We start from the raw sequence: 24,846 nt of genomic DNA, 5'->3' as shown, positions 1-24,846 counted from the left end.
GTATTTCATGAAGAAGAAGAGTTAAATTTTCACTCATTTTCAGAATTTCAGAGTGATGACAAGAATGGCATTCAGATGTAGATATACTATGCAACAAACTGGCATTGCTGAGCGAAAAAACAAGCACATTGCAGAGATAGCATGAGCATTGATGACATAAAAAGAATATCCTGCATAGCTATTGGGTTGTTGAAGCTATTTCTATAGCAGTTTATATTATGAATAGGACTCCTACTCCAGCCATACATGATGTGACACCAGAGGAGAAATTCAGTGGTGGCAAGAAACCTGATTTGTCTTACTTGAAAGTTTTTGGATGTATTGTCTATGTGCATGTGCCAGATGAGTTGCGTACAAAGCTAGATCCAAAGGTAGAAAAATGTGTATTTATTGGATATTCCCTTGAGCAAAAGGGATATAGATGTTATAACCCTACTACACATGAGTTGAGGGTAAGCAAAGATGTTGTGTTTGATGAAATGAGTAGCTGGTATGCTACTGAAAAAGATGCCATTAGGGTTGATGTAACTCGAAATGTGAGTGCACAGAACGCAAGTCAGCAATCATAGTCATTGAGTGGACCTGGAGAGTCCTCTTCGGTTGGGTGTGTTGATAGACCATGGAGTGGTAGGCTGCGTCAAAATACCAGTCCTAAAAATGTAGTTGGTACATCACGAAAAGGCAAAGAGAAGGTTGGTGAGCCTCTTGGTATGCTCGACGTTTCTGCAGGGCATTCTTATGATGATGGAGAATCTAGTGGCTCAGAGTAGAGTGTTCATGATGAGCTTAGTATTCTAGCTATTAGAACACCTAGTGTAAGAAAGGCAAGAGAAGCTGCAAAAATACCAAGTAGTGATCGTGGACAATGCAGGTCAGGGAGATTCAAAAAACCTATTGACATGTTAACATATGATGGTTATGTTGCTCATCATTATGCATATATGGCTGAAGTTTTGCAAGATGTTGAGCCTACATGTTTTGAAGAAGCTATTGGGAATTTAGATTGGGAGAAAGCCATGGATGAAGAAATGGTTACATTGGATGCAAATGAGAGACTTGGGAAATTGGTGCCATTTCCTAAGGACAAGAAGGCTATTAGATGCAAGTGGGTGTACAAAATAAAGCATAACTCAGATGGAAGTATTAGTAGGTATAAGTCAAGATTGGTTTCCAAAAGTTATGCTCAAACGTAGGGCAATGATTATGAGGAAACATTCAGCCCCGGTTGCCAAGATGGCAACCGTGAGAGCTATTATTGTGGTGGATGCATAAAAAAAGATGGGTTTTGTAGCAAATCGATGTTAAGAATGCATTCTTGCATGGTGATTTTCAAGAAGAGGTGTATATGGATCAGCCACCACCACCAAGTTATGAAGATGTGGGTCACCCTGATTTTATATGCAAGCTACGTAAAGCCTTATATGTCTTGAAATAGGCACCTAGAGCATGGCATGATAAGATAGCACAATATCTTATCACCATTGGCTTTCATGTGGCAAAGATGCTGATCATTCACTCTATGTGCGGAAGAGTGATAGGGGCCCTGTGGTCATCACAATCTATGTGGATGACTTGATTGTTGGGGTTAACAGTGGAGAGAAAGTTGAGAGTGTGAACTGTCTCCTCAAGCAGAAATTTGACATGAAGGATTTGGGTGAGTTGAGGTACTTCCTTGGCATTGAGGTTATTACACTACTACATGTTAGCCTGATACCGGCGCTTATACCGACGTCATTGAACGGGGTCTAAAAAAGCCCCGTCATCGGTATAAACACCGGTATACGCACCGGAACCACAACGTCGGTATAAGCGTCGGGGAACAATACCGACGCCGGTGTCTATACCGATGTCTCACCGGCGCTAATACCGACGGCTATTCCGGCATCTATACCGGCTACTACTATACCAGCACTTATACCGAGGTGTATACCTGCCGCTATACCGACGTTCACCGGCATCTATACCGATGGCAGTACCGGTAGATATACCAATGAATATACCGGTGTATATACCGGGGAATATACCGATGCTATACCAGAATTTTTTTTTGGGTAGTGTTGCCTGGCTGTTGCCTGGCTGCCTGCAATGAACAGGATCAACAACAACAAACATACAGCACCATTCTGTCTAAAATAGAGCACAAAAACAACCGTGCTCGTTTTTTAATTTTCCAGATCGATAAACAAGAAATTAAATTAAACATTAATACTCAAGAATGTTTTGATCATATACCATTAGTTTGAAGGTCATCTTACATCAGGGTAATGCCTCCCAATTGATGGTCTCTCCTTCTTCTTCAAGCATCTCAAATAAGGCCATAAGGCCATGTTTGTGAGCGTACTTCTCCTCTCGCCTACTTGGTGGGCGATTCATGGCCAACTCCTACACAAATGATTAACAATTATAACTTTTAGAAATCAACATTTAGCCCACATACATACATTTACATACCTTATGAGCTTGTGTTTTCCATAGCTCTCCAGACATTTGGGCTCCTTAACACCACATGCTAATGCATAAGAAGTGTAATACAAAAAGTAAGAGGCCCTAGAGGCCTGCTTATTCACATAATCCCCAAATATATCTATGGCGGACAACCCCCCAAATAAGCAGGCCCTAGAGGCCTGCTTATTCACATAATCCCCAAATATATCTATGGCGGACAACCTCTCTATTAAAATGATCTTTTCCTTTTGCCATGGAAGATCATGTCCACCTAAAACCCTAGACAAACATTTAAAGAAGTAAACAATGGCTTCTCCATTGTTGCTCAACTGCCTATGGTAAATAAAGATCTTTTTTTTTCGAGAAAAGATCCTTTCATTAGTTATAGAAAAAACACCCGTAGGGCTACAAAAGATCTCTCCTGCTCATAAGAGAAACAGAGCAGTGAATGAATACAGCATGGCAGCCCGGGAGACTCTCCCTAGGTGCTGCAAAATACAAGCATCAGTACAAAGGACTGAGAGGCGAAATCATACAATAGGGGGGGGAAGAGCCAAACAGGTGGCCTGTAGTGCCAACGGGGGGATCCCGTGTGTAAGGTGTAGAAGGGGCCACAACTCCAAGTGGTGTGAAAGGCCTGGCGCCGTAAGATCGCCTCATCCGGATGCGGTCGTACTGTCCTCGTAGGGTGTGGATCAACTCCTGCCAAATCCCACGTACAGTCTCTGCTGGTGGCTCCAATCTCCCCTCAAAGGCCATAAAGCACCGGGCCCTCCAGGTGAACCAGATGGTGAGGCTGCTGAGGAGCTCCCATCGTAAATCCCGTTCCTATGTCCAACTGGCAGACGAGAAATCCGGTGCCGAAACCAGGAGAGGTTGGCCCCTAATAAATCTGATGGCCTGACTGCCCTGCTCCATCTCATAGCCCATAGCAGGCCCTGACGAAGTCGACCAAGTAGCGGCACCCCATGTAAACATGCCCTCTGGAGAGAGGGGAGCCAGAATACGCAGCATCCGCAGCCAAATCTGCTGCGCCTGAGGGTAATCCCAAAGGCAGTGTCTGTGTCTCCATAGGGTGGCCACATCGGACGCAGGCCGCTGGAAGACCGCTGTAAACAAGCCAAGTGCCAACTGCTGAGCCCCTGTGGGCGACCAGCCACTGAAAAGTCGAGATCCTGCGGGCCTGCCGACTAGCCCAGAGCCGAGCCCAAAAATCCTCCAGGAACTCCTGTGAGAGTCCCTATAGCCGCCAATGCCCCGCTGCTGCGCTGGAGAGACCGTCCTCCTCGCCGTCAAAATATGCTGCCCCAGCCGAACAGTATACTGGAAAAAGGTAATCTCTGTGGCCTCAAGGGATGCATAAGGATCGTGCCACTCATACTCCCCGGGGTCCCACTGTAGTTGGGCCAAGGGGCACGCTACATATGCCCATATATGCCAATCCGAGAGCACATCAGTAGGATCGGGGTCTATATGCCACTTTCGAGAAGCGGCGGCCACTATCCGAATCCTTTGAAAGGTGCACTCTGCAACCAAAGGCGACTCCTCCACTCGCTGGAGTCTGCCCTCATCCTGAATCTCATAGTAGAGGCAACTGCCATCCTCAGTGCAAGCTCTGACAGCAATCAGGATCTCCAACTGTGTAAAGGCTCCCATCCACCGTGGGGTCACTGGCTCGAGAGGCGTGAACCACTCCTCTGTGAGTGCTTCCTGAATATCATCTCTCATAATCAACCCCCCTCTGAAGTGACTCAGCCTCTCCACCTGGATCTCCTCTTGGAGACTGCAGAAGGCCTGCCAGTCTCCAAAACTACGAGCTGGGCCTGTCGCTAAAGGCCCCCAGGCTAAACGAGGCCGGGAACCCAGCATATGACCCTGCTCTATGTGAACCACTGGGATCCAGATGAGTGGCTGTCTGGCCCGCTCCTCAACACAAGAAGGAGGTCGCTGAGAGAGCCCCGGTCTCAGCAGCTCCCAAGCTCTCAGGATACTCAAAGCAAATCTGTCCTCTCATCCTCTACTGAGGCCTGTCCTCCTCATCTCTATAAAGATCCAACGAATCTCTGGTGCCCAAGTGTCCCCTACTGGGGGCACCCGGAGCCTGCAGCCGCTGCAAGAGGAGCTCTTTCCAAGGCTCACCACCTGGAAGCAGCCCCTGAACAATAAGCTTCCCCAATAAGGCTCTGCTCTGATCTACTGGATCTGTAATGCCCAAACCTCCCTGAGCCTGCGGAAGTGTAATAACTGCCCATGCAACCTTTGCCCGAGCTGGCTGACCGTCCCGCCCAGACCACAGAAAATTCCTGATCAGCCTCTGTACCTGGCTGATGCAAGAGCTCGAGAAGATCCAGCAAGACGTAATGTACCACGGTTGCTAACAGCACCTGATTTGCCACCACCACCCTCCCAGCCAAGGATAGTCGAGCTGTACTCCAATACAAAAGCTTCTTCCGAATGCTCAGAAGAAGCGAGGCAATCTGCTGCTCAGGTGACAAATCTAGGCCAATCTGGCATCCCAAATACCGCACTGCTGTGCCTGGAGGAATCCATCTAAAACCGGGGTCCGGGCTCCATGCTGGAGTGGGAGCACTACTGATCCAAAAGGCCACTGCTGTCTTGCACCAATTGATCAATGCTCCCAAAGCTGCACTAAAAACCTGGAGCGACTGCTCTGCCCGAAGAAGATTGGCCTCTTGGCCATGCAAAAATAAGCCCGTGTCGTCTGCAAACTCAGCATCAAGCAAGTCCTCCCCCCAGACTGGGAGCTCAAACCAACCTCCTCTGCCGTCAAATACATGCTCATAGCCTCCGCAAAGAAGAGAAAAAGAAAGGGGGCGAGGGGACACCCCTGACGGACTGATCTGGTCAGCTCAAAACTCGGCCCCCGTCCTCCTGCAATCAACACCTGGCTGCGAGCTGTGGAATACAGAGCCGCCACCCCTCTGATCCATCCTGGCTCAAAGCCCAGGTGAAGCATAGTGCCCTCTAAGAAACCCCAATCAACTCTATCGTATGCCTTCTCAAAATCGAGAAGCATCACGACCAAGTCCTTGCCAAGAAATCTAGCTCTGGCCATCGCCTCCCAGAAAGTAAAGATGTTGTCAAGGATACTGCGCTCCTTGACAAATCCTGTTTGAGTAGCATGAATCAACTCCCCCACCAAGAAGGGCTGGATCCTCAAACTCAAGGCCTTTGCTAAGACCTTGTAGACAGTATTGAGGATCGTAATAGGCCTCCAATGCCGAATATCATCTGACAAGATAGATCAAGCCCTCTGAAAAGCTCTGCGGCATCACCCCAGTTTCCAAAACATGCTGAAAGCCCTTGTGGAGGTCTGGCCCCAAAAGGTCCCAATAGCGCATAAAAAAGGCTGTCCGTCCTCCCCTGGGCAACTATGTCGCGGCAGGACCCTCAAGGCCTCGGCAAGCTCAATCTCTGAAAGAGGCACACCAAGAACCGAACGCATACGATCTGTGACCCTCCTCTACACGTGGGCCCACACAGTCTGTCTGCAAGCATCTCTGTCCTCAGTGGCTGGCTCTGCTGAAAGCAGGTCTCTATAAAATGCAGTGGCTATGGCTCTGATCTCCTCGGGCTCAGTAGCTACCGAACCATCCGGTCTACCAAGCTGACGGACTCCTGCCCGAGCATGGCGGGGTCCAGTGATCTCAAAAAACTCACCAGTCACTCTATCACCAAGCTGCGTCCACTGAGAGGCCTGACGATGATAGTAAAACTCATGTCTCTGCTCCTCTGCCTCTCTAAGCTCCTGGCGTGCCTGGCTCAGCTGGGATGCCAACCACTCACATGCCGGCTGCTGCTCCTGGAGGCGCTATAACGAGGCAAGGCTGCATCTCAGCCAATGCTCCCTCTCGCGAATCTCTCCCAACCGTGTCAAAGCTACAGCGTGCAGAAAAGAGCTAATCTCGATGAGTCCCTGGGCACACTCGCTTGTTGCATCCTGGTCAGAGCACTGACTATCATGCCAGATCCTCTCAATGTCCTCAGCGAGACTGGGATCTGTAAGTACCCTCTTTGGGATCCTCAACTGCAAGCTGGGCTCCTGTGTCCTCTCCTCCCATGTCAGGATAACAAGCGCATGATCTGAAAATGAGGTGCCAGCGAGAATGTCAACGGAGCCCCCTCGCTCCCCTGACCAGTCGCCCACATAAAAGCGATCAATCCGTGATAGATTAGTCCCTCCCTGCCGACGATCCGACCGAGAGAAACTGAGACTGTCCTGAGAACGGGAGAAAGCCCCATGCTGCCATGCATCAGTGATCCTCAGTGTCATGCAAAACCGATCCCAAGCTTCAAGCTCCGTGCCGTGCACTGTAACATGACTGCCTCCCACCCTATCGGCCGGGTCCTCAAGCATGTTGAAGTCTCCCCCGACACACCAATGTGCGGCCTCTGGCAATGCATCCATAACCTGGGTCCAGAACTCTGCTCTGGCACTAGCATGATTAGGCGCATAGACGTTGAGCACGCCCAATAGCTCATCATGCATCCTCAGAATGACATACTGTGCTCTACCAGGCACAATGATCCCTCGATCCACAATGGCTTGCCACCATACATCTGCAATGACCATGCAAACTCCTCCTTGTCCACCCAAAGGACCAAACCCTGCAGACCAAAAGGTATCCCATCTACCAGGCATCACCGAACCATATCTCTGGATCCTACTCTCACCCAAGTGGTGCTCCTGCATCATCAAAATATCAATGCTGCCACCAACCAGGCATCTCTGAAGCTCCTGCCTCAAGCAACCTCGATAGCGTATAAAATGTACTCCACCCAGGCCCTGTACATTCCATGAGATGATCCTCATGGATGACCTGCTGAGGTAGATGCCGTCTCAGCCGTGCGGCGGGCCTTCGTAAGCGGCTTGGATGGAGAGTAGTCCCCATCCGAGCGGCTGCGAATCTGCCCACCCGGTGTACTACAAGAATCTCGGATCAGGCGCCAGTGGCTGTGGCCCATGGCGACTGCCTCCCGCTCTGACAGAGCAACCTCGTGTATACATACATATCCAGGGTTGCGTGCTAAGTCTGCCACTATACGCATGACCAAATGACGAATCCTTGAGGCATCCACACTCTCGGGATCCAAGAAAAAATGAGCCAACTCCCAGAGCCGGCCTATCACATCTGTCACCTCCAGGTCGCTCACATGATGTGAAAACTCAACTGCCTGAGTCTTCAAAGTGCTAATAGCGAGCTCTAGAGTCCACTCCCGGTCGCAAGGGCCACATAGAGGGAACGAGAAGGCCACTGCTGAATCAAGTGCCTCGTCCCCACGGGCCGGAGGTATCACTACATGAACGCGGATGGGTGCTGGCTCATGGGGGCCCTCTGCTCCAAAAAGCCGAGTGAAGGCGTAACCGAAAGCCTCCGATCGCTGTCTAACACCGAGGCGACTCAGCCGACTGCGGATAGATGATATCCGTGAAGCCCGAATCGGCATGGCAGGTCTCCTCTGTGGTGCTCAAGCGAGATTGGTGCTCAGCGCCCTCCTCCGGACTGCGGGCGAGCGCCAGGGGGCTGCCAGGGTCTCCCGGGAAGGCGAGGCGGGTGGGGGGGGAGGGGGGGGCGAGGGGGGCGAAGAGGGAGCCGCTGCTGACCGGAGCGGGGGCGGGAGGAGGCGAAGGTGGAAGCGAGGCAATGGGAGGGGATGGGGGTGGGGGTGGGGGGGTGAAGGAGGGGGTGCTGGCATCTCCTGGTCCTCAGTCGCTGCAGGGGTCTCCTCCTGGAGGGGAGCAAAGCTGTTCCTCACGGGAGCCCAGTGAGGCTGAGCCTACGGTTGCTGCTGCAGCGGTCTCTGTGCGTGCTGCTGTGACTGTCTCCCTCGGCGGCACCCCTGTCCAGGCTGCCACTCCGAGGTCTCTGTGGCCTGGGCAGGTGTCCCGGAGGCAGCCTGTGCCATGTCGCATCTGTGGGCGGGCCATCAAGGGCCTGCTGCTGTGGTGAGGGTCAAGGTCTCCTGCGAGGGCAGGCCTTGGCCAGATGGCCGACCTACGTGCATATGAAGCACTGGTTCGACGGGAGCCCCGAGAACTCCACTCTCTGATCAATCCAGTAAATCAAGATCTTAGCACTGCCTAGATCATGAATATAATGAGCTAGGCTTGACATTTTGCCAAACCCAGCCGACCTGCTTCCACTTGTTCTCTGGAGGAATGTGTCATCCTCAATTTGTAGCTGCCATGTATCAAAAGATTGGAGTGAGACAATAATACATAACTACAAAACATTTAAACACAAGATAAAGTATTTGATTTGAAGTAATAATATCATACCTTCTCATTTTCATCAGCAACAAGAAGTTCATATTTCCAAAGATTTATTCCTCTCCCCTCCAGTCCAGCCTCTTCTTTAAGCTTTTCCTTATGAAGTGCTGAGAGATTCATAGCTTCCTGGGTGAGCTGGAAGGTAGCTTCATCTGGCTCTTGGAAATTTTCAGCCTCTTTGAAACAAATAGTAAGGGCCTCTGCAGGATCAAAAGTTGTTTCCAAAGCCAGTAGTAGTGAATGGTCATCCTCTATGCCAACCTCCTTGTCAAGCCTTGAAGCCTGGGCAATAAGGGGAACGGCATAGTCCTCCCTCCAATTGAACATACACTCTATATCATGGAGGAAAACATAATCTTTACCACCAATCAAGACACCTGGAAGCATGGGTACTACATAGTTGCTGCTCTGAACATCAAAATCTTCAACTGGCTGTGCTGCCCTAAGAGTTTCAGTCCTCAGTTGAACAAGGTCAAGAGCAGCCACTTGCAGCCCCTCATCCTCAAGGTTGATATCTTCTTCCTGCTATGCCATATCTGTTGCCACAGGAATATCCTCTGAGGATGAGGGGCAGCCACTTGCAGCCCCTCATCCTCAAGGTTGATATCTTCTTCCTGCTCTGCCATATCTGTTGCCACAGGAATATCCTCTTTTACCTTATATCTTCTTCGTCAACCTCTTGCAATTGCTCTTCTAGAGATTGCTGATGGAAGACAATGTACATAAGGAATGCCATGGTTTCCTCAAGCACTGTACACTTTCTGGTGTGCAAGTTACAACTGAATTTATATTCCTCAGGCAGGCTGTCAAATCTTCTATTCACATGGTACCTCATCCTATCAATGGAGACAATATGATTTCCTGCCTCTGTCAGTTGTTTGAAGGCATCCCAATGCTCTGAGAGAAAATCTCTGTGATGCTCCAAAACAGGTGGAAGTTCCTCTGAGCCTTGCACTTGTGAAGAAAGTCAAATAGGAGCAAATCTGGAGATTTGTTCTCTTCTGGTTCCCTTTGTTTTGAAAGGGAAGACTCACCTTTCTGCTCTAGTCTCTTGCTTTTGCCTGAACAAAAATTTATATATCATGAATTCTATATGCTGACATATGCAATCAAGTAATGTATAGGATATCACCAAACAACTCTCTTCATGAGCACACATGAATCACCTGGTGATTGCTGTGGTCTGAGTATAGCAGCAGAAAAGTCCAGCTTCCTCTTGAAAGGAGGGGCCTGAGAATCAACTGTTCCAAAGCAAAAACTTTTCTCATCATCAAGAAAGAAATCCCCAGGGACATAGAAAGCAAAACAATGAGGAAAAAGTGAAAACCAAAAGGGACACAAGAATTTGCAAGAAAACGCGATGCAGGGCCATTTGGAAAATGTCAAGTGCTCTCCTCGCATTTTGTTGCAAATTCTCCATTTCTATTGACATCCATCTCCAATCAAATGCTAGGAACATCTCACAATGTTCTAGACAGTAAATGACACTAGGAGGAATTCCCCAGGGCAAAAGAGAGCAAAACAAAGAGGAAGAAATAATAACTGAAACTAATATCAGAATTTGTAGGAAAATGCGATTTGGAACATTTGGAAAATGTAAAGCACTCTCCTCGCATTTTGTTGCAAAATTCTAAGTCCTATTCATATCCATCTCTAATCAAATCCTAGGGTGATGTACTAGATTCCTAGGCAGTAAGATTCAAGAATTCTATAGATGGAAGAAATATATATAAGAAAACATTGAAAAGAGTATAGATCTCTGACCTTTCTTTTCCTCTTCCATACTGTTGGAGTTGCCCTGGTGATTCTCTTTCTCTCTTCCAAACTTGAGCTGCAGCCCACGTAACCTGGAGATCTGGCAGTGGTAGTAGTCTTCAGACAGGTTGCAGAGTGGGTGGAGTGTGTTGGGTAGGAGTCTTCAGACAGGTTGCAGAGTGGGTGGAGTGTGTTGGGTAGGAAGTGATCAGAGGGGGAAGGAAAAGGATGATGGGAGGGTGTTGGCAGGGATGGAAGATGGGGACGGAAGAGTGTTAATGGATCTGATTATGAAATCATGATTGGCACAATTTTCAAGGCAAAAAGTGACTTTCACACGTGTCAAATTTCAAATTCCAAAAGATCTGGGCGGGACCCACACGTGTGAAAAAACGACTACATTTCACACGTGTGGTATTTAATAGCTACTTTATTTGTATTTTGCAATAATCTATTCTCCTAACTTAGCTCTCTTGCATCTCTATCTCCCTACTCTACACCATCAGCATCCAGACTAGCAGCACAGGTTCATCCCCAGCACAGGATACTCATCATCAGCACAGCAACCTACAGATAGCTTCCAGGTCAGTAAGACACTCTATTTCCTTCTCTTCTTGTTTAATAGTATATTAGGGTAAGGTACTGATTGATGTGATGTAGGTTAGATATTATGATAAATATTATATGCATTTCTTAGATTTTTTCCACTGCAAGTAGAAGCAGGAAGACTTTTTAATTGGGCTTGTTGTGTGAGAGCTTGCTCACTTCTTGCTTTCTATAGACTCAATCCATCTTGCACCAAGTTGTAAAACCACTGAAATGACTGAAGGCATGCTCCAGTATGCTGCCTCAAGAATTTGCAATAAAACGCGAGGAGGGGGCTTTAGAAATCCCAAACAGCCCAAATCGCATTTTGTTGCAAATTTGAAACTGCTGCAAATTTGAAACTGCTGCTTCATCCACCCCTATCATTGTGATTTTGTGTCTTTCTAGGCTATTCATGGCTGTATACTCCTTGCATAAACATAATCCATATTGTTTGTAGTTGTAAAGACAGCGAATTCACTGTAGGAATGCAATAGCATGTTGTTTCAAGTATTTGCAGAAAAACGCTGTCGTGACGTGGGCGGTGTCGCTGGGGAAGTGCGAGACTTCTGGCTGTGAGAGTAGTTTTTAAATCCCAGCAAAGAAACACAACATATAACTCTTCAAGGGGCACCACCTGCAGAAGCTGGAACCATCAAAGATCGAGTACCCAACTATACATGTGCATCCTCAAAGCCAATATTGGACACATGATATATATAAAAAAACTGACATTAACATGACTTGTCTCATCTCATATGGCTTTGCACTCCAGAAAATCACCTCATGGTATTCCCATGAAAGATACACATGGCTATCATGGAGCATCAGAGGCTCAACATCCAACAAAACTATAAAATCAAACCTAACATAGACATGAAAGTGAACATCCACAAGTGGATTCAAGAAAATAGAACCTCAAACTTGCATCCTCATCGTATCAGTTACAATCTTCATTGAACCTGGAGCCTCATCTCTTGAGCTAAGCAAATCCTCTTTGTTCAAAGCTCCAATCCTCATTTGCCTGCATCTAGGAGCAATTCTTAGGCCCAAAACATATGCAGTTAACACAAACATATTAGGTAGCTGAGTGGCAGAATCACTTTGGTCTGATTTGCACTCTCCTCATTGGCGTAATCCACAAGCCACCTTTATTGTTGTTTTTCCCATATGCGATCCACGTAGCTGCTCTTTACACAGCGGCGCCCTTGCCTTCACGTCTGCAGCATTGTCATACTGTTCCCATAGATAGCCACTCTCCTAATAGGAATCGACAACATTCCTTATCAAATTCTCACGCAGCTGTGTAAAATGGGTGAGGTCCCTTTTTAGTCTTTAGGCAATGAAGACCTTATCACCAAAGTATGCAATGAATCGCCTTCGCATGAATTCAACTGCAATCACCTTTATTTGTCGGAAATTACAAGAGGCGTATCACTAGTAGATGCAGCCTGAATTCCTCTGTATTTTGAAATCCTACATGACATGAACAGAAGATGTTTTCCATTTTTTTGAATCTCTGGTTCGTCTCCTTCTCTGGTCCTGACGCCTCCCAGTTTTCTGCATATATCCCTCTCACAATAAGCACCGCCTTCTGGTTATTTCTCCCCTTTCCCCGCAAGGAAGTCGGGCGCACGCCCTTTTTCAGCTACTTTCACGAATTTTCCCAGTTTGAAAAAAACTCTTGCGCCCCCCTTCATTCGCATTAATTTCGGATATTACTGCCACGCAAGCTTCCCCTTCATATTAAGCTTCAATACATATGATTCTTTTGCTGCCACGCATCATAAAATGACCATACTCAGGATTATAATTATAGGGTTGCCAACACATGATAGGTGGAGCCTTCGGATTATCAATCCATGCTTTCTTCATTTCTACAACCAAATGATTGAATTGAAAAAGATACCTTGAATTTTTCATAGCAGCCACGCAGACCATGTATATAACGGAGTGTTTCTAGCTTACCCATGAGGTCTGAGTAACAGCAGAACCATCCATGGGCATGAAGATATTATTGAAGGGATCATTCTACCTATGAGGATACACAAGAACCTTGAATGTGTGCAGTATCTTATTAAAGTTCTTCTTGTTTTGCTCATTCCATGATATCTCCAAAGGGTATTCTTCAAAACCAATCCTCATATCATACATGCTCTCACATTTCCATACATGTTGAGAGGGGTGTTCCCTACTGCAAGATCTACCATAAGCATAAGGCTCCATATTTCACACCACACTCATATTCAAAAGCTTCGAGACCTGACTCAGCCTTAGCTCGTCTTATTGAACCTCATTTACAATATGAACATATGTACATGGCATCATATAATGACTCGTCATAGCACTTAATCCCACGCATCTAGATTTGCATTTGATAGTCTCATATGCATGGTTTCACACCATAGACGTGCCATGGCATGACATCCACCCCCTCTAAACCTGCACATCCTCTGGTATGTGCCAATTCATCATCAAGATCCACATATATCTGGATGTCGTCCTCATCTTCAACATTATTAGAAAAATCATCCTCTTCCTCTCAGCCATATCCATGTTATCATTATCAAGCCTCTCATCCTGAGTTCCCTGTGAATCAAAAGGATCACTGTCAAGCCTTCTTTTAAACATCTTGATCCTTTTGCCTGCTACAAGATTCTTTATCTCTATTCCATCAAGCTCACACAGAGTATACGTGGCATTTCCATGCACATGCTTGACAATGTAAGGGCCAAACTATCTTTTTGCAAACTTCCTTTGAACAGTGAACTGGTTGTCAAGACTACTATCATACATTAGGACCCAATCACCTTCTTCAATAGGTTTTGGCCGGAGTCTGTGTCTTCTATCAAATTTTTCTTTATTTTTCAACCTTGCATCTTTCAAACGAGCTTTAGCAAGCTCTACATCTGCAGGCCTCCTCTCCAGCTGCCTTATTCGCAATGCAAGGAGGTCTTCCCTGTTCAATCCTTCCATCCAGGGCAATACATTCCAAGTTGGAACTACTTCTTTAACTGGCATTACTGGCTTCTGACCATACATTAATTCTGCAGGCATGTATCCTGTCATCACTGAGCTATGAGTTGTACGGTCAGCCCACAAAGCATATGGTAGCAGCCTTGGCCACTCTCGCATTCTTTCTCTGCATGCCTTAGCCAAAGCTTTAATGATTGGAGGATGTCCTCGCTCACTTTTACCATTACCCTCAGGATTGTAAGCACATGTTAGGGACACTTTAATGCCAATTCTAGAGAAGAATTTCCTTGCTTCTTCAACGTCTAGCTCACCCCTATCAGCTGTTATTTTCCCAACACAACCATACCGACAAATCACATCTTCCAAAAGAAATTTGCATACTGTTTCCGTACTCTTTGTTCTAAGAGCATGCCCCTCTACCTGATTTGTCAAATCTTCTCTTGCAAGTGCTATGTACCGCATCTGCCAAATTCCCAAAGGCATTGTAACTAGATCCATTTGTAGTGCATGGCAGGTGGGTAGGTTGGTTGCAATCCATCACGATGTCGCACATTTGAGTACATTTGACATACCATGCATGTTTCCACATATTGGAAAATATCTTTGTACATTCCTTTCCACCAATATTTTTCCTTTATTTTGGTAAAGGTGGCCCACACACTTCGATGTCCAGCCCAAAGACTCTCATGGAATTCTTTCACAAGCTTCCCTTGAGTCTCTTTATCACATATGACTCTCTGTGGCATAGCATTCCTCTGTTTAGGATGCTTCCAGAGGTACCCATCCTTTAGAAAATAACCATATGCTTTTCTGCGGATCCTCTTAAATTCTGAATCAGACCAACTTTCCTGTCTTGTCAGAGTACTCAAGTATTGACCAATAAGCAACCAATCTCCTTCATACATTTCCTCAGTAAAAGACTCAAGTGCATTTGATAGGCAAATATGGTCCCCCTTTGCATATGCTATAGTGTAGAACCTTGTACCCACATCATCAATGTCACTAATCATCTCTTTTTCATCTTCATACCTGGCTCTTGATAGCATATCTGCAACTGGATTATCTTTTCCTGCAATATGCTCAAACTCAGGATTTAGTGACTTGATATAGGCAATCCACCTAAGCATAGCAATATCTGGAGTGGTACAACTTGCTATCATCCCAAGAAGTGGCAAGCAATCAGTTTCCACAAGTACAGATGCCCCAATAAGATATTCTTTTTCACATTTCAGAGCAGTGACTATTCCCCATAACTCTCTCTTGATCTGCGGATATTTTCTTTATCGGATGCTTAATACCTTTGCTCCAAATCTGATTACATACCTGTGATTATCCTCATCATCTTGCCCTACTGCCCATCCTATCCCAGTAGGACTAGTATCAACTGTAACAATCACAGGCCTGCCACACTCATAATCTGCCTTCCTTAGAGAGTAGGTGATGATTGGAGCAAACATTTCAGCTTCCGCATAGCTTTAATATGTACTGCACTCCATAGAAATTTTTGATTTTTCCTCAAAAGTTGATAAAGAGGATCTGCAACACGTGCATAATGTGGGATCCAAATAACATAAAAGACACATGCACCAAGAAATCTCCTCAGCTCTGTAACATTAATGCATATCTCTTTCATTCTTTGTATTGCATCTATCTTGGCTGGACAAGGTCGGCGTCCATTAGTACTACAAAGATGTCCCACTATTAGCACTTCACCAACCCCAAACACTGATTTCAGTCTAGACAAAGTAAGATTCACTTCTTCAAGCCTGGATAGAATCATATCACAATCCTTTATATGATTTGCCACAAACTTGTGGCACCCCTTTGAATCCAAATCCCCATCTTTGTCTTTCTCATCATAGCCTTTTATTGGCACATCATCCAAAAATGGCATAGTTATTTGTGGTATGAAGTCTCGTAAGACTTTATTCATTCCATTCATCATATGTGCCACTGAGTTGGTGGCTCCCTGTGGTAAGGTACACATCCTTACTAATCCCAAAGGAGTTCTCATTGTGGTCAAGTCCCTGCTTTGTATATCCAGCTGGAACTGATCATATCCCGAATACAGATCACCCATAGAGTATATAGCTTTCCCTGCAAATGCTTCTGCAAACTCATCCACAATCGGACCTGCTCCCACATTCCTGATTGTGACTTTGTTTACAGGTTGCATGTCTTGAATAAAGCGCAATGTCCCATTTTTTTTGGCACAGTAAACCATCTGTTGGAATATGGAGCGCATGATGGCTCCAAAATTCCCATCCTGATCTTTTCTTTTAGTAATTCCACTCTAATTCCATCAGCTTTGGCAAGAGAGCCTTTGGTACTGGAATTGGCCGCAGATTCCAGGGCACATGTGGAACAGTAAAGATCACCATTGGTGCTGTTACACTTGGATCAACACAGCCTATCTCATGCGGCTGAAAAGCAAAGGCTTTCCCATGTTTCACAAGCATTTCCTCAAAGCATTTCTTTTCAACTGGCAACAGAAAATCCTTCTCACCAATCTTCAGCTCTTTTAGAGTTTCCTGTGTAAACTTATGCCCAATTTTCTTCGGATCTCTAAGATTTGGTTGCATAGAAGCTTCATCTATCTTCTCCTTGCTTCCTGGTGGCAAAGGCAAGGCAACTGGTTTCACCTTCTTTGCAACTGTTTTGTACTTTGTATCAACATGAGCATCCATCTCGCAATTCATGTTTTTACATTCCACCCCCTCAAATTCCTGGATTATATCATACATCTCCACAGATGACACCTCTGTCATCTCATTTCCACCCTGTAAGCATGCTCTTCCCATATCAAAAAGCACATCCATAGTATCTACAAATGACACCTCATCAATCACCCCTGAAATAAACTCATTCTTCTCCAAAAGACCACACTGCTCAAGACTTTTTTGTTCATTTTGTACATGTCTACGCATGCCACGCTTCAAATCCTTGCTTTTTACAAAGACCAGTGACCCATAGCTAGAGAATCCCTGAAAATTTGCTGAAAAGTTATTTACATTGATTGAGTCCTACGAGAACTCATTTTCCCTTGTACCATTGGAATCCCGCTTTACAATGGCACCTGGCCAAATCCCTCATCTCCCTGTAATTCATGAATTCTCTATTTATCTTTGGGAGTGACTGTGCTCGAAGAGACTCACGATTCCTTTCATGGTTAATGCAAACTGTCAAGAACTGAACAGCTTTCTTGCCATCTTTACTCCTTATTCTTGCATATGCCGAGCCATCATCCAAAACCTTTGTTTCCATCCTCACAGCTGTAATGTAGGGTTGCCCAAGGATGAGGGGATACGATGACATCTCCTGAACAAAGAAGTTCTGATCATCTTTCACATCTCCTATAGTTACCCTTACATTTGGACATGCTGCATAGAGCTCTCCAGATGAGTTATTAGCTGCTTTAATCATCCACCCATGATCTACATCCATTGGCCACTTACATTTGTTGTAGAGATTTTTAGCCATAAGATTTATTTCAGACCCATGATCAATTAGAGCGACATATGGCTCTTCCAAATCACCTATCTTGACAAGGGTTTCAGTGGTTGCTCTTGCCCAATGACTCCTGGAGTAATGACTCTTTGTAAGAACTTCTTTTTCATCATCCTCTTCCACAAAGCGCACTTGTCGTGCCCCATCAGCAGAGTGATTACATTCCACCACATTTTCTCTCTCTTCCTTTTGCTGTACCTATACTCCATGAGTCTTGGAAGTGCTTGCCTCCCCTTGTGATGGAATAGATTCAATTATGGATTGCCTTTTCCTTCGTATAATATCAATTATCTCATCATGGAATTCTTTCTTTGCAATCCCCAAGACTTCCCCTAGTGTAAATTCCACCCTGCTGTTTAGAATCCTCTCTTCAAGCACCTTTTTGAGATCTATTGTGCGGCTTCAATATCAGATTGAAGCTTGTAGAGTGGACTTGTAAGATTCCTCCCCTAAACCCCCTTTTGATGTCTAGTATCTTCTTCTATAATCAATCCCTCTTCAGAAATATAAAAGACTTGTTTCTAACTGTTTTAACTTAGAGAGAGAAAATATTCTAGAGAGAGAATATTCAGATTTTTAATATTTTTGGATAGAAAATTATCTCATCTTATTAAAATAAGTTCCCCTGAAACAGAAATTCAAAAAGAACTTTCCAATGTGCAATTGGAATTAATTGGAAATGTGTATAAAGGACCTTAGTCTAAGGGTCTAGATTTTCAAAAATTTTTGGATTATGGTCCAATTAAGGTTCCTATGGGCCAATAGCATCAATCCATGTGTAGGGAGGAGATAAATCCAATTTGTAAAAGAAGATACCCAAAAATGAGTAAATGCTCACATAAGATGAAGAGTTGAAAATGTACAAGGTTTATTAGTAAAAAATTATGAGCAATATTAAAAGTATGACATATGTAAGGAAGGGGAGTTCTTTAAAGGAGGTGCATATTTCACATAAGATGAAGAGTTGAAAATGTACAAGGTTTATTAGTAAAAAATTATGAGCAATATTAAAAGTATGACATATGTAAGGAAGGGGAGTTCTTTAAAGGAGGTGCATATTTCACATAAGATGAAGAGTTGAAAATGTACAAGGTTTATTAGTAAAAAACTATGAGCAATATTAAAAATATGACATATGTAAGGAAGGGGAGTTCTTTAAAGGAGGTGCATATTTCACATGCTTGAATGAGTTTTAAACTCATAAAAATTGAGATATTTCATCTCTCCTCTCTCCTCATTCAAGTCTAGTTCCAAAAAATTAGCTTAACTGACCTAAACATGGTCAAAAATTGACCAAACTGATTTGGAAAATTCTAGAATCAGTTTGTTTGGTTAGGAGCTCAATTTTTCCTATAAATAGAAGCCTTCCCCTTGTTGAAAAATATATAGTGTTTATGCATCGTTACTCTACTCCACCTAAGCCAAGAACTGTGAATTCATTTAATAATTCACTAGTTTTTGGAGCTTCCCTCTTTCTTCAATCCCCATTAGTGGCTCCATCAACATACTTAACCAATTGATTGGTTGGGGGCCTCTACCGTGAACAAAGAATCAAGCAATTTGTAAGGTAATTAGTGAATATTGCTCTTTTCTATAATTTCTCAATGTTTCTCTCTTCTCAACCCCTCTCAAGCTTGAGAAGCTTAATTGGTATGATTTTTAAATGCTATTGAAGTTAATTGGTGAATAGTAGTGAAGAGATACATAATTTAATAAATGCTATTGAAGTTAATTTCCATTTATGTTTAAATTCTAATGGTTTTTATGTAATTTCTCTCTCTCACTCAAGAAATGGTCATACTCATGACCCATTCTCAATCCAAAAGAAGCTTTTCATAAAGCTTTTTCTTAATCCAAGATTAAGCTATGCTTGAGGGCAAATTAATGGTTTTTTTTTCTATGCTTTTAGTTTATGCATATTGATGATTCAATCCATGATCCAATTAGAGATCATTTTAATTATTTCCTTAATGATAAGCTTTATCCCTTAGAAAAATTGAGATTTATCAGTCATAGCAGCAGCGGAGCTATGGCAAAATTTTTATAAAAATTATGCATAAAATAATTTTATTCAAAGCATAAAAAGAGGACTTCCTACCATATTCTAGGAATTATCATCCTAGACTAATTGAAAGAATTTCATTATAATCATGGAGAAATTGAATTTTTATATTACGCATAAAGAATAAGTTTTTATATCAAAAGTGTTACTTTTATCATTTTTATTTGCATGCATAGAAGTATGCATAATGGATAAATTTTTATATCAAAAGTGTTACTTTTATCATTTTTATTTACATGCATAGAAGTATGCATAATGGATAGATTTTTATATCAAAAGTGTTACTTTTATCATTTTTATTTACATGCATAGAAGTATGCATAATGGATAAATTTTTATATCAAAAGTGTTACTTTTAGCATAATTGAATTTCATGCATAGAGGTATGCATAAGAGATGAATATTTTATTATAAAAGTGTTACTTTTAGCATAATTGAATTTCATGCATAGAAGTATGCACAAAAGATATGGGAAGTGATAAGATATGATAAGATGCATATAAGATGAGTTAAGATGTGTATGGGATGAGATAAGAAGTGTATGAGATGAGATAAGATGTATATGGGTTGTGATAGGGTGAGAATGGATGTGATATAAAAGATTAGATATGAAGGCATATGGGGTTATATGAATGGGAATGTGAAAATGAATGTATGTATGTGGATGTGTGGATGTGGAGATGGGAGTGTGGATGTATGCATGTGAAAATGGATGTATGCATGAAGATGTATATGCATAGATGTGAATGTGGATGTAGACGTGGTTGTATAGAAGTGAATGTAGAATGTGGATATGGATGTATGTATGTATGTGGATGTAGATGTGGATGTATAGATGTGAATGGGAATATAGATGTGGATATAGATGTGAATGTGAATGTAGATGTGGATGTATGTGAATGTGGATGTAGATGTGGTTGTATAGATGTGAATATGGAACGTGGATGTGGATGTATGTATATATGTGGATGTAGATGTGTATGTATAGATGTGAATGGGAATGTGGATGTGGATATATGTGAATGTGGATGTAGACATGGATGTATAGATGTGAATGTGGAATGTGGATGTGGATGTATGTATGTATATGGATGTAGATGTGGATGTATAGATGTGAATGTGGAATGTGGATGTGGATGTATGTATGTATATGGATGTAGATGTGGATGTATAGATGTGAATGTGGAATGTGGATGTGGATGTATGTATGTATGTGGATGTAGATGTGGATGTATAGATGTGAATGGGAATGTGGATATGGATGTATGTATGTATGTGGATATGGATGTATGAATGAGGACGTGATAGTGGATGTATGCATGAGGATGTGGATGTATGAATGAGGACGTGATAGTGGATGTATGCATGTGGATGTAGATGTGGATGTATAGATGTGAATGGGAATGTGGATGTGGATGTATGTATGTATGTGGATGTGGATGTATGAATGAGGACGTGATAGTGGATGTATGCATATGGATGTGGATGTATGAATGAGGACGTGATAGTGGATGTATGCATGTGGATGTGGATGTATGGATGTGGATATGGATGTGTATGTATGAATGTGGATATGGGATGTGGATGTATAAATGAGGATGTGAAAATGGAGGTAAGCATGTAGATGTGGATGTGGATGTGGTTGTATGGATGTGAATATATGATATGTGATGTGAAGGAATATGAAGTGAAGAGATGGAAGATGATGTGATTGGATGAGTAGACATATAAATGGAATGAGGAATAAGTAATGTGGATTATATGAGGGATAATGTGGAAAAATTAGAGTTAATATAGAAATTGTATTTGTAAACTGTTTGTAAATGCTGTTTGTAAATAGCTGTTTTATGTCAAGAATGCTGGGAAAGCATTTTGACCGTCTTGTGATTAAGGTCGTGGAGACCTAACTGATAAAGTTGCAACTGCTGACGGAGAGTCAATGGAGGACGTCTCGCGTAGCAAGGTCGGCCGAGGTCTTGACCAGCCTCGGTTCGATTAAAATGGTGAGCTTCCGGTACGGTGGATGAGGGACCAAGGAAGCGGCCTATGAGTGAAGCGCTAGGTCACCTGCGAAGGATCCTAGAGGGTGCTGACCATACGGTGCTCGGGCTCTGGGTCGCCTAAGATACCCACGCGTGCGTCGAGGAAGATATTGGAACAAGGAGTAAGAGTTGTTTTGTGAAACCGGGCATGGATCTGGTTGATTGACCTTGCTGGTCTTCAATGGATGAGTCCATGGCTCTTTATATGGATCTGTTGGTTGATCTTGCTGATCTTCAACGAGAGTCCATCTTGATTTTTATAAGTGATTATATTGCCGAGTATTATAGGCTAGGAACTATTGAAAAGACCCCTGTGTGGACAGGTGGTGAGCGTTCTAGTTGCCAATGATGCCATAGATACTCTGATGAAGGAATGATGGGAAATTATGAATCAACTGGATAAATTGGAAGATTGTGATCAGTGGTACTATGGTTTCATTAAAGGATTGTTTTAAAGTTAGCTGATGCTAAGAAAAAGGCAATTTTCATATTGGGTGTGTGAGTGGTGTGGCTAGTTTTATGTTTGCATGAACTTCCGGCTAGGGGGCCTTGGAACTCTTTCCCTTGGTACCCGAGACAAAACCTAACCAAATTCCAAATTGGATCCCATCACTACAGTGGTTGGGTGGTTGGCTAACCCATGGGATCGGATGGGGTTAGGCTGGACTGATGGATCCGTAAATCGAGATTTAATTTCTATTATTACGATAGATGAAGTAAATCCCGGATAGAAATTGTTCTATGGATAGGAATCAACGGCTGTGCCTCTTGATGGGGAAAAAAGCGTTGATCCCAATGATCCAAGTGCAAGTTTCTTCCTTGATTTGACCAAGTACCATTAAAGGTGCAGTCAGATCAGTTGATCTGTAATGATCTTGACTGCGTTAGAGTAAAGAGTTATCCTGGTGGAATCGCCCATGCTTTCCGGGTAAGGGAAGTTTTTTCGGGTTCGGTTTTGGAAAAATCGACGGATTAGTCTCTTGTTCGGATATCCGTGGACGAGGCCCCGAGTGTGGGTCCCTGCCCCGCACATGAAGTGCTACTTCCGCTGCTAGTACCCCGAATCTGTTGCACGGTGGGAACAGGGATCTCACAGGACTTTTCCCTTTACCCTTCTCCTTCTCATGCTTCATTTTTGCTGGCACTTCTTCCATTGATACTTCCTGTGGAGGTCTGCTATGCGGTGGAAGCATATGTGATGGCCCAGGATCCTTCTTCTCACTACCACGAGTAACCCTTTTTGATGGCCCTCCTTCCTCATTTTCCCTTTTACGCTTCTCCTCTACCTGTGCCTCATTATTTTGGCATTTAGCAATGTAGGCATGAACAGATAAAGAATCCATAGGCTCCTCCCAGCCAGTTTTAAGACGTATACAGTCACCTGCCTCATGCAAAGCTTGCTTAGACACCTTCTTTGACGCAATTAATTCCATTGTTGATGGCCAAAAATCTTCATTCTCATAATCTTCATCATTCTCAGATCCCTGCTTTGATTGACCAGCCTTTAATCCATAGGTTGCTGCCTCAACCATAGAGATGGCATGACTAGCAGCCATATCCTCCACCAGCTTTTTCATCCCTCCTTTCCCAAAGTTTGTGCTTAATGGAAGACCAGTCTCTGTAAGGTGGATTTTCCCATCTTTGAAAAACACAAGTTGATTTCTGAGGGCTTCTTTATAGCTAGCACAATCTTTCTTTGCATGTTCTGGGTCATCACACCATATACATCTGTATGTAAACCCTTCTTTGCTTTGAGGCCTTTGCATAGAAGCCTGCCCTAATGGTAGCCCTTTTTCTTCAATCCTGGACATCTTCAATTTTAGGTCTCGCATACCCTTAATAAGCTCATCCATCGGCCCTTCTACCTTTGGGATTGTAGCAGCTGGTTTTGGTAGATTCTCAGGGATAATAGCAGTTATAGGAGTTGCCGAGCTCATCACCATTTTATCCCTCCTTCGCTGCCGCTTTGCTAGCATAGTGATCGCATCCTCAACATCATTCCAATCACTCTTTAGTCCTTGCTCTGTATCCTTATCCTCAAGGAGGATTTCCAGTTTCTCTTGGAGATCTTTCCTAGCTACTTGTAAGAAGAGCTCTGTTTTTTCTCTATCCAAAGTTGTGCGCTCTATCCTTGACAGCTGGGCATAGCGCTTCTCAAACTCTCTTAGCAATTCTGTGGCAGAAATTCCCATTTTGGGTTTTGTGACCCATTCCAAGAAAGTTCGTTTGGTTGGTCACTCGCTCAGAATCCTCCATGAAATATTCATCCTTTAAAGCAAGCTTGAACTCCTCCCAATTTCTGCCACCATGTGCTGTCTGCAATCCTCTTATGCGCTCTCTTATTTCAGGACCACATACCAGCTCAAAACTTCGAACCATATCCTCCTCAGTCACTCTGTTTAGCTCCATTTCCTTTATGTAATTGCGCAGGTACTTTGTGATATCCTTTCCATCAAATTGATCCACCTTTTTCACAATTGATTGCAGTGCTTTGGTCGTGGAAATTTGTCCCCTCTCAGCAGCTTGCTGCTGTTGCATATACATAGTAAACATCTGAAACATCTGCATAACTTCGGGGTCAAAATGAACCCCCTGACCCTCAGAATTCTCAGCCATAGCTTCCCTGTATGTTTCACCACACTCTCACCCCAGCAATTTCACGTCGGGTTCACCAAAGCTGTCGTGACGTGGGCGGTGTCGCTGGGGAAGTGCGAGACTTCTGGCTGTGAGAGTAGTTTTTAAATCCCAGCAAAGAAACACAACATATAACTCTTCAAGGGGCACCACCTGCAGAAGCTGGAACCATCAAAGATCGAGTACCCAACTATACATGTGCATCCTCAAAGCCAATATTGGACACATGATATATATAAAAAACTGACATTAACATGACTTGTCTCATCTCATATGGCTTTGCACTCCAGAAAATCACCTCATGGTATTCTCATGAAAGATACACATGGCTATCATGGAGCATCAGAGGCTCAACATCCAACAAAACTATAAAATCAAACCTAACATAGACATGAAAGTGAACATCCACAAGTGGATTCAAGAAAATAGAACCTTAAACTTGCATCCTCATCGTATCAGTTACAATCTTCATTGAACCTGGAGCCTCATCTCTTGAGCTAAGCAAATCCTCTTTGTTCAAAGCTCCAATCCTCATTTGCCTGCATCTA

At 43.8% G+C, this 24,846-nt stretch overlaps 1 protein-coding gene across 1 annotated transcript; it reads right to left on the bottom strand.

Moving 5' to 3' along the window:
• Positions 1 to 1,838: 1,838 nt before the first annotated feature.
• Positions 1,839 to 4,314, bottom strand: LOC147629503 (uncharacterized). Its single transcript, XM_086812922.1, has 2 exons — positions 3,724 to 4,314; positions 1,839 to 1,958 (listed from the first exon to the last, which is right to left on the bottom strand). The coding sequence occupies exons 1-2, from the start codon at positions 4,312 to 4,314 to the stop codon at positions 1,839 to 1,841; spliced, it is 711 nt and encodes a 236-aa protein (XP_086669048.1).
• Positions 4,315 to 24,846: the final 20,532 nt, after the last annotated feature.

Source organism: Cibotium barometz, chromosome 18 (assembly GCF_041138505.1).
Source record: "Cibotium barometz isolate CiBa-2024 chromosome 18, ASM4113850v1, whole genome shotgun sequence".
Lineage (NCBI taxonomy): Eukaryota > Viridiplantae > Streptophyta > Polypodiopsida > Cyatheales > Cibotiaceae > Cibotium > Cibotium barometz.
This window is presented reverse-complemented; position numbering and strand designations above follow the sequence as displayed.

Excerpts from the sequence above, each read along its gene's own strand:
- LOC147629503 (XM_086812922.1), bottom strand. The coding sequence starts at position 4,314 with ATGCTGGGTTCCCGGCCTCGTTTAGCCTGGGGGCCTTTAGCGACAGGC. Across the intron at positions 1,959-3,723 it reads TTTTGACGGCGAGGAGGACG|ATGCCGGTGAACGTCGGTAT; the intron begins GTCTCTCCAGCG and ends CCATCGGTATAG.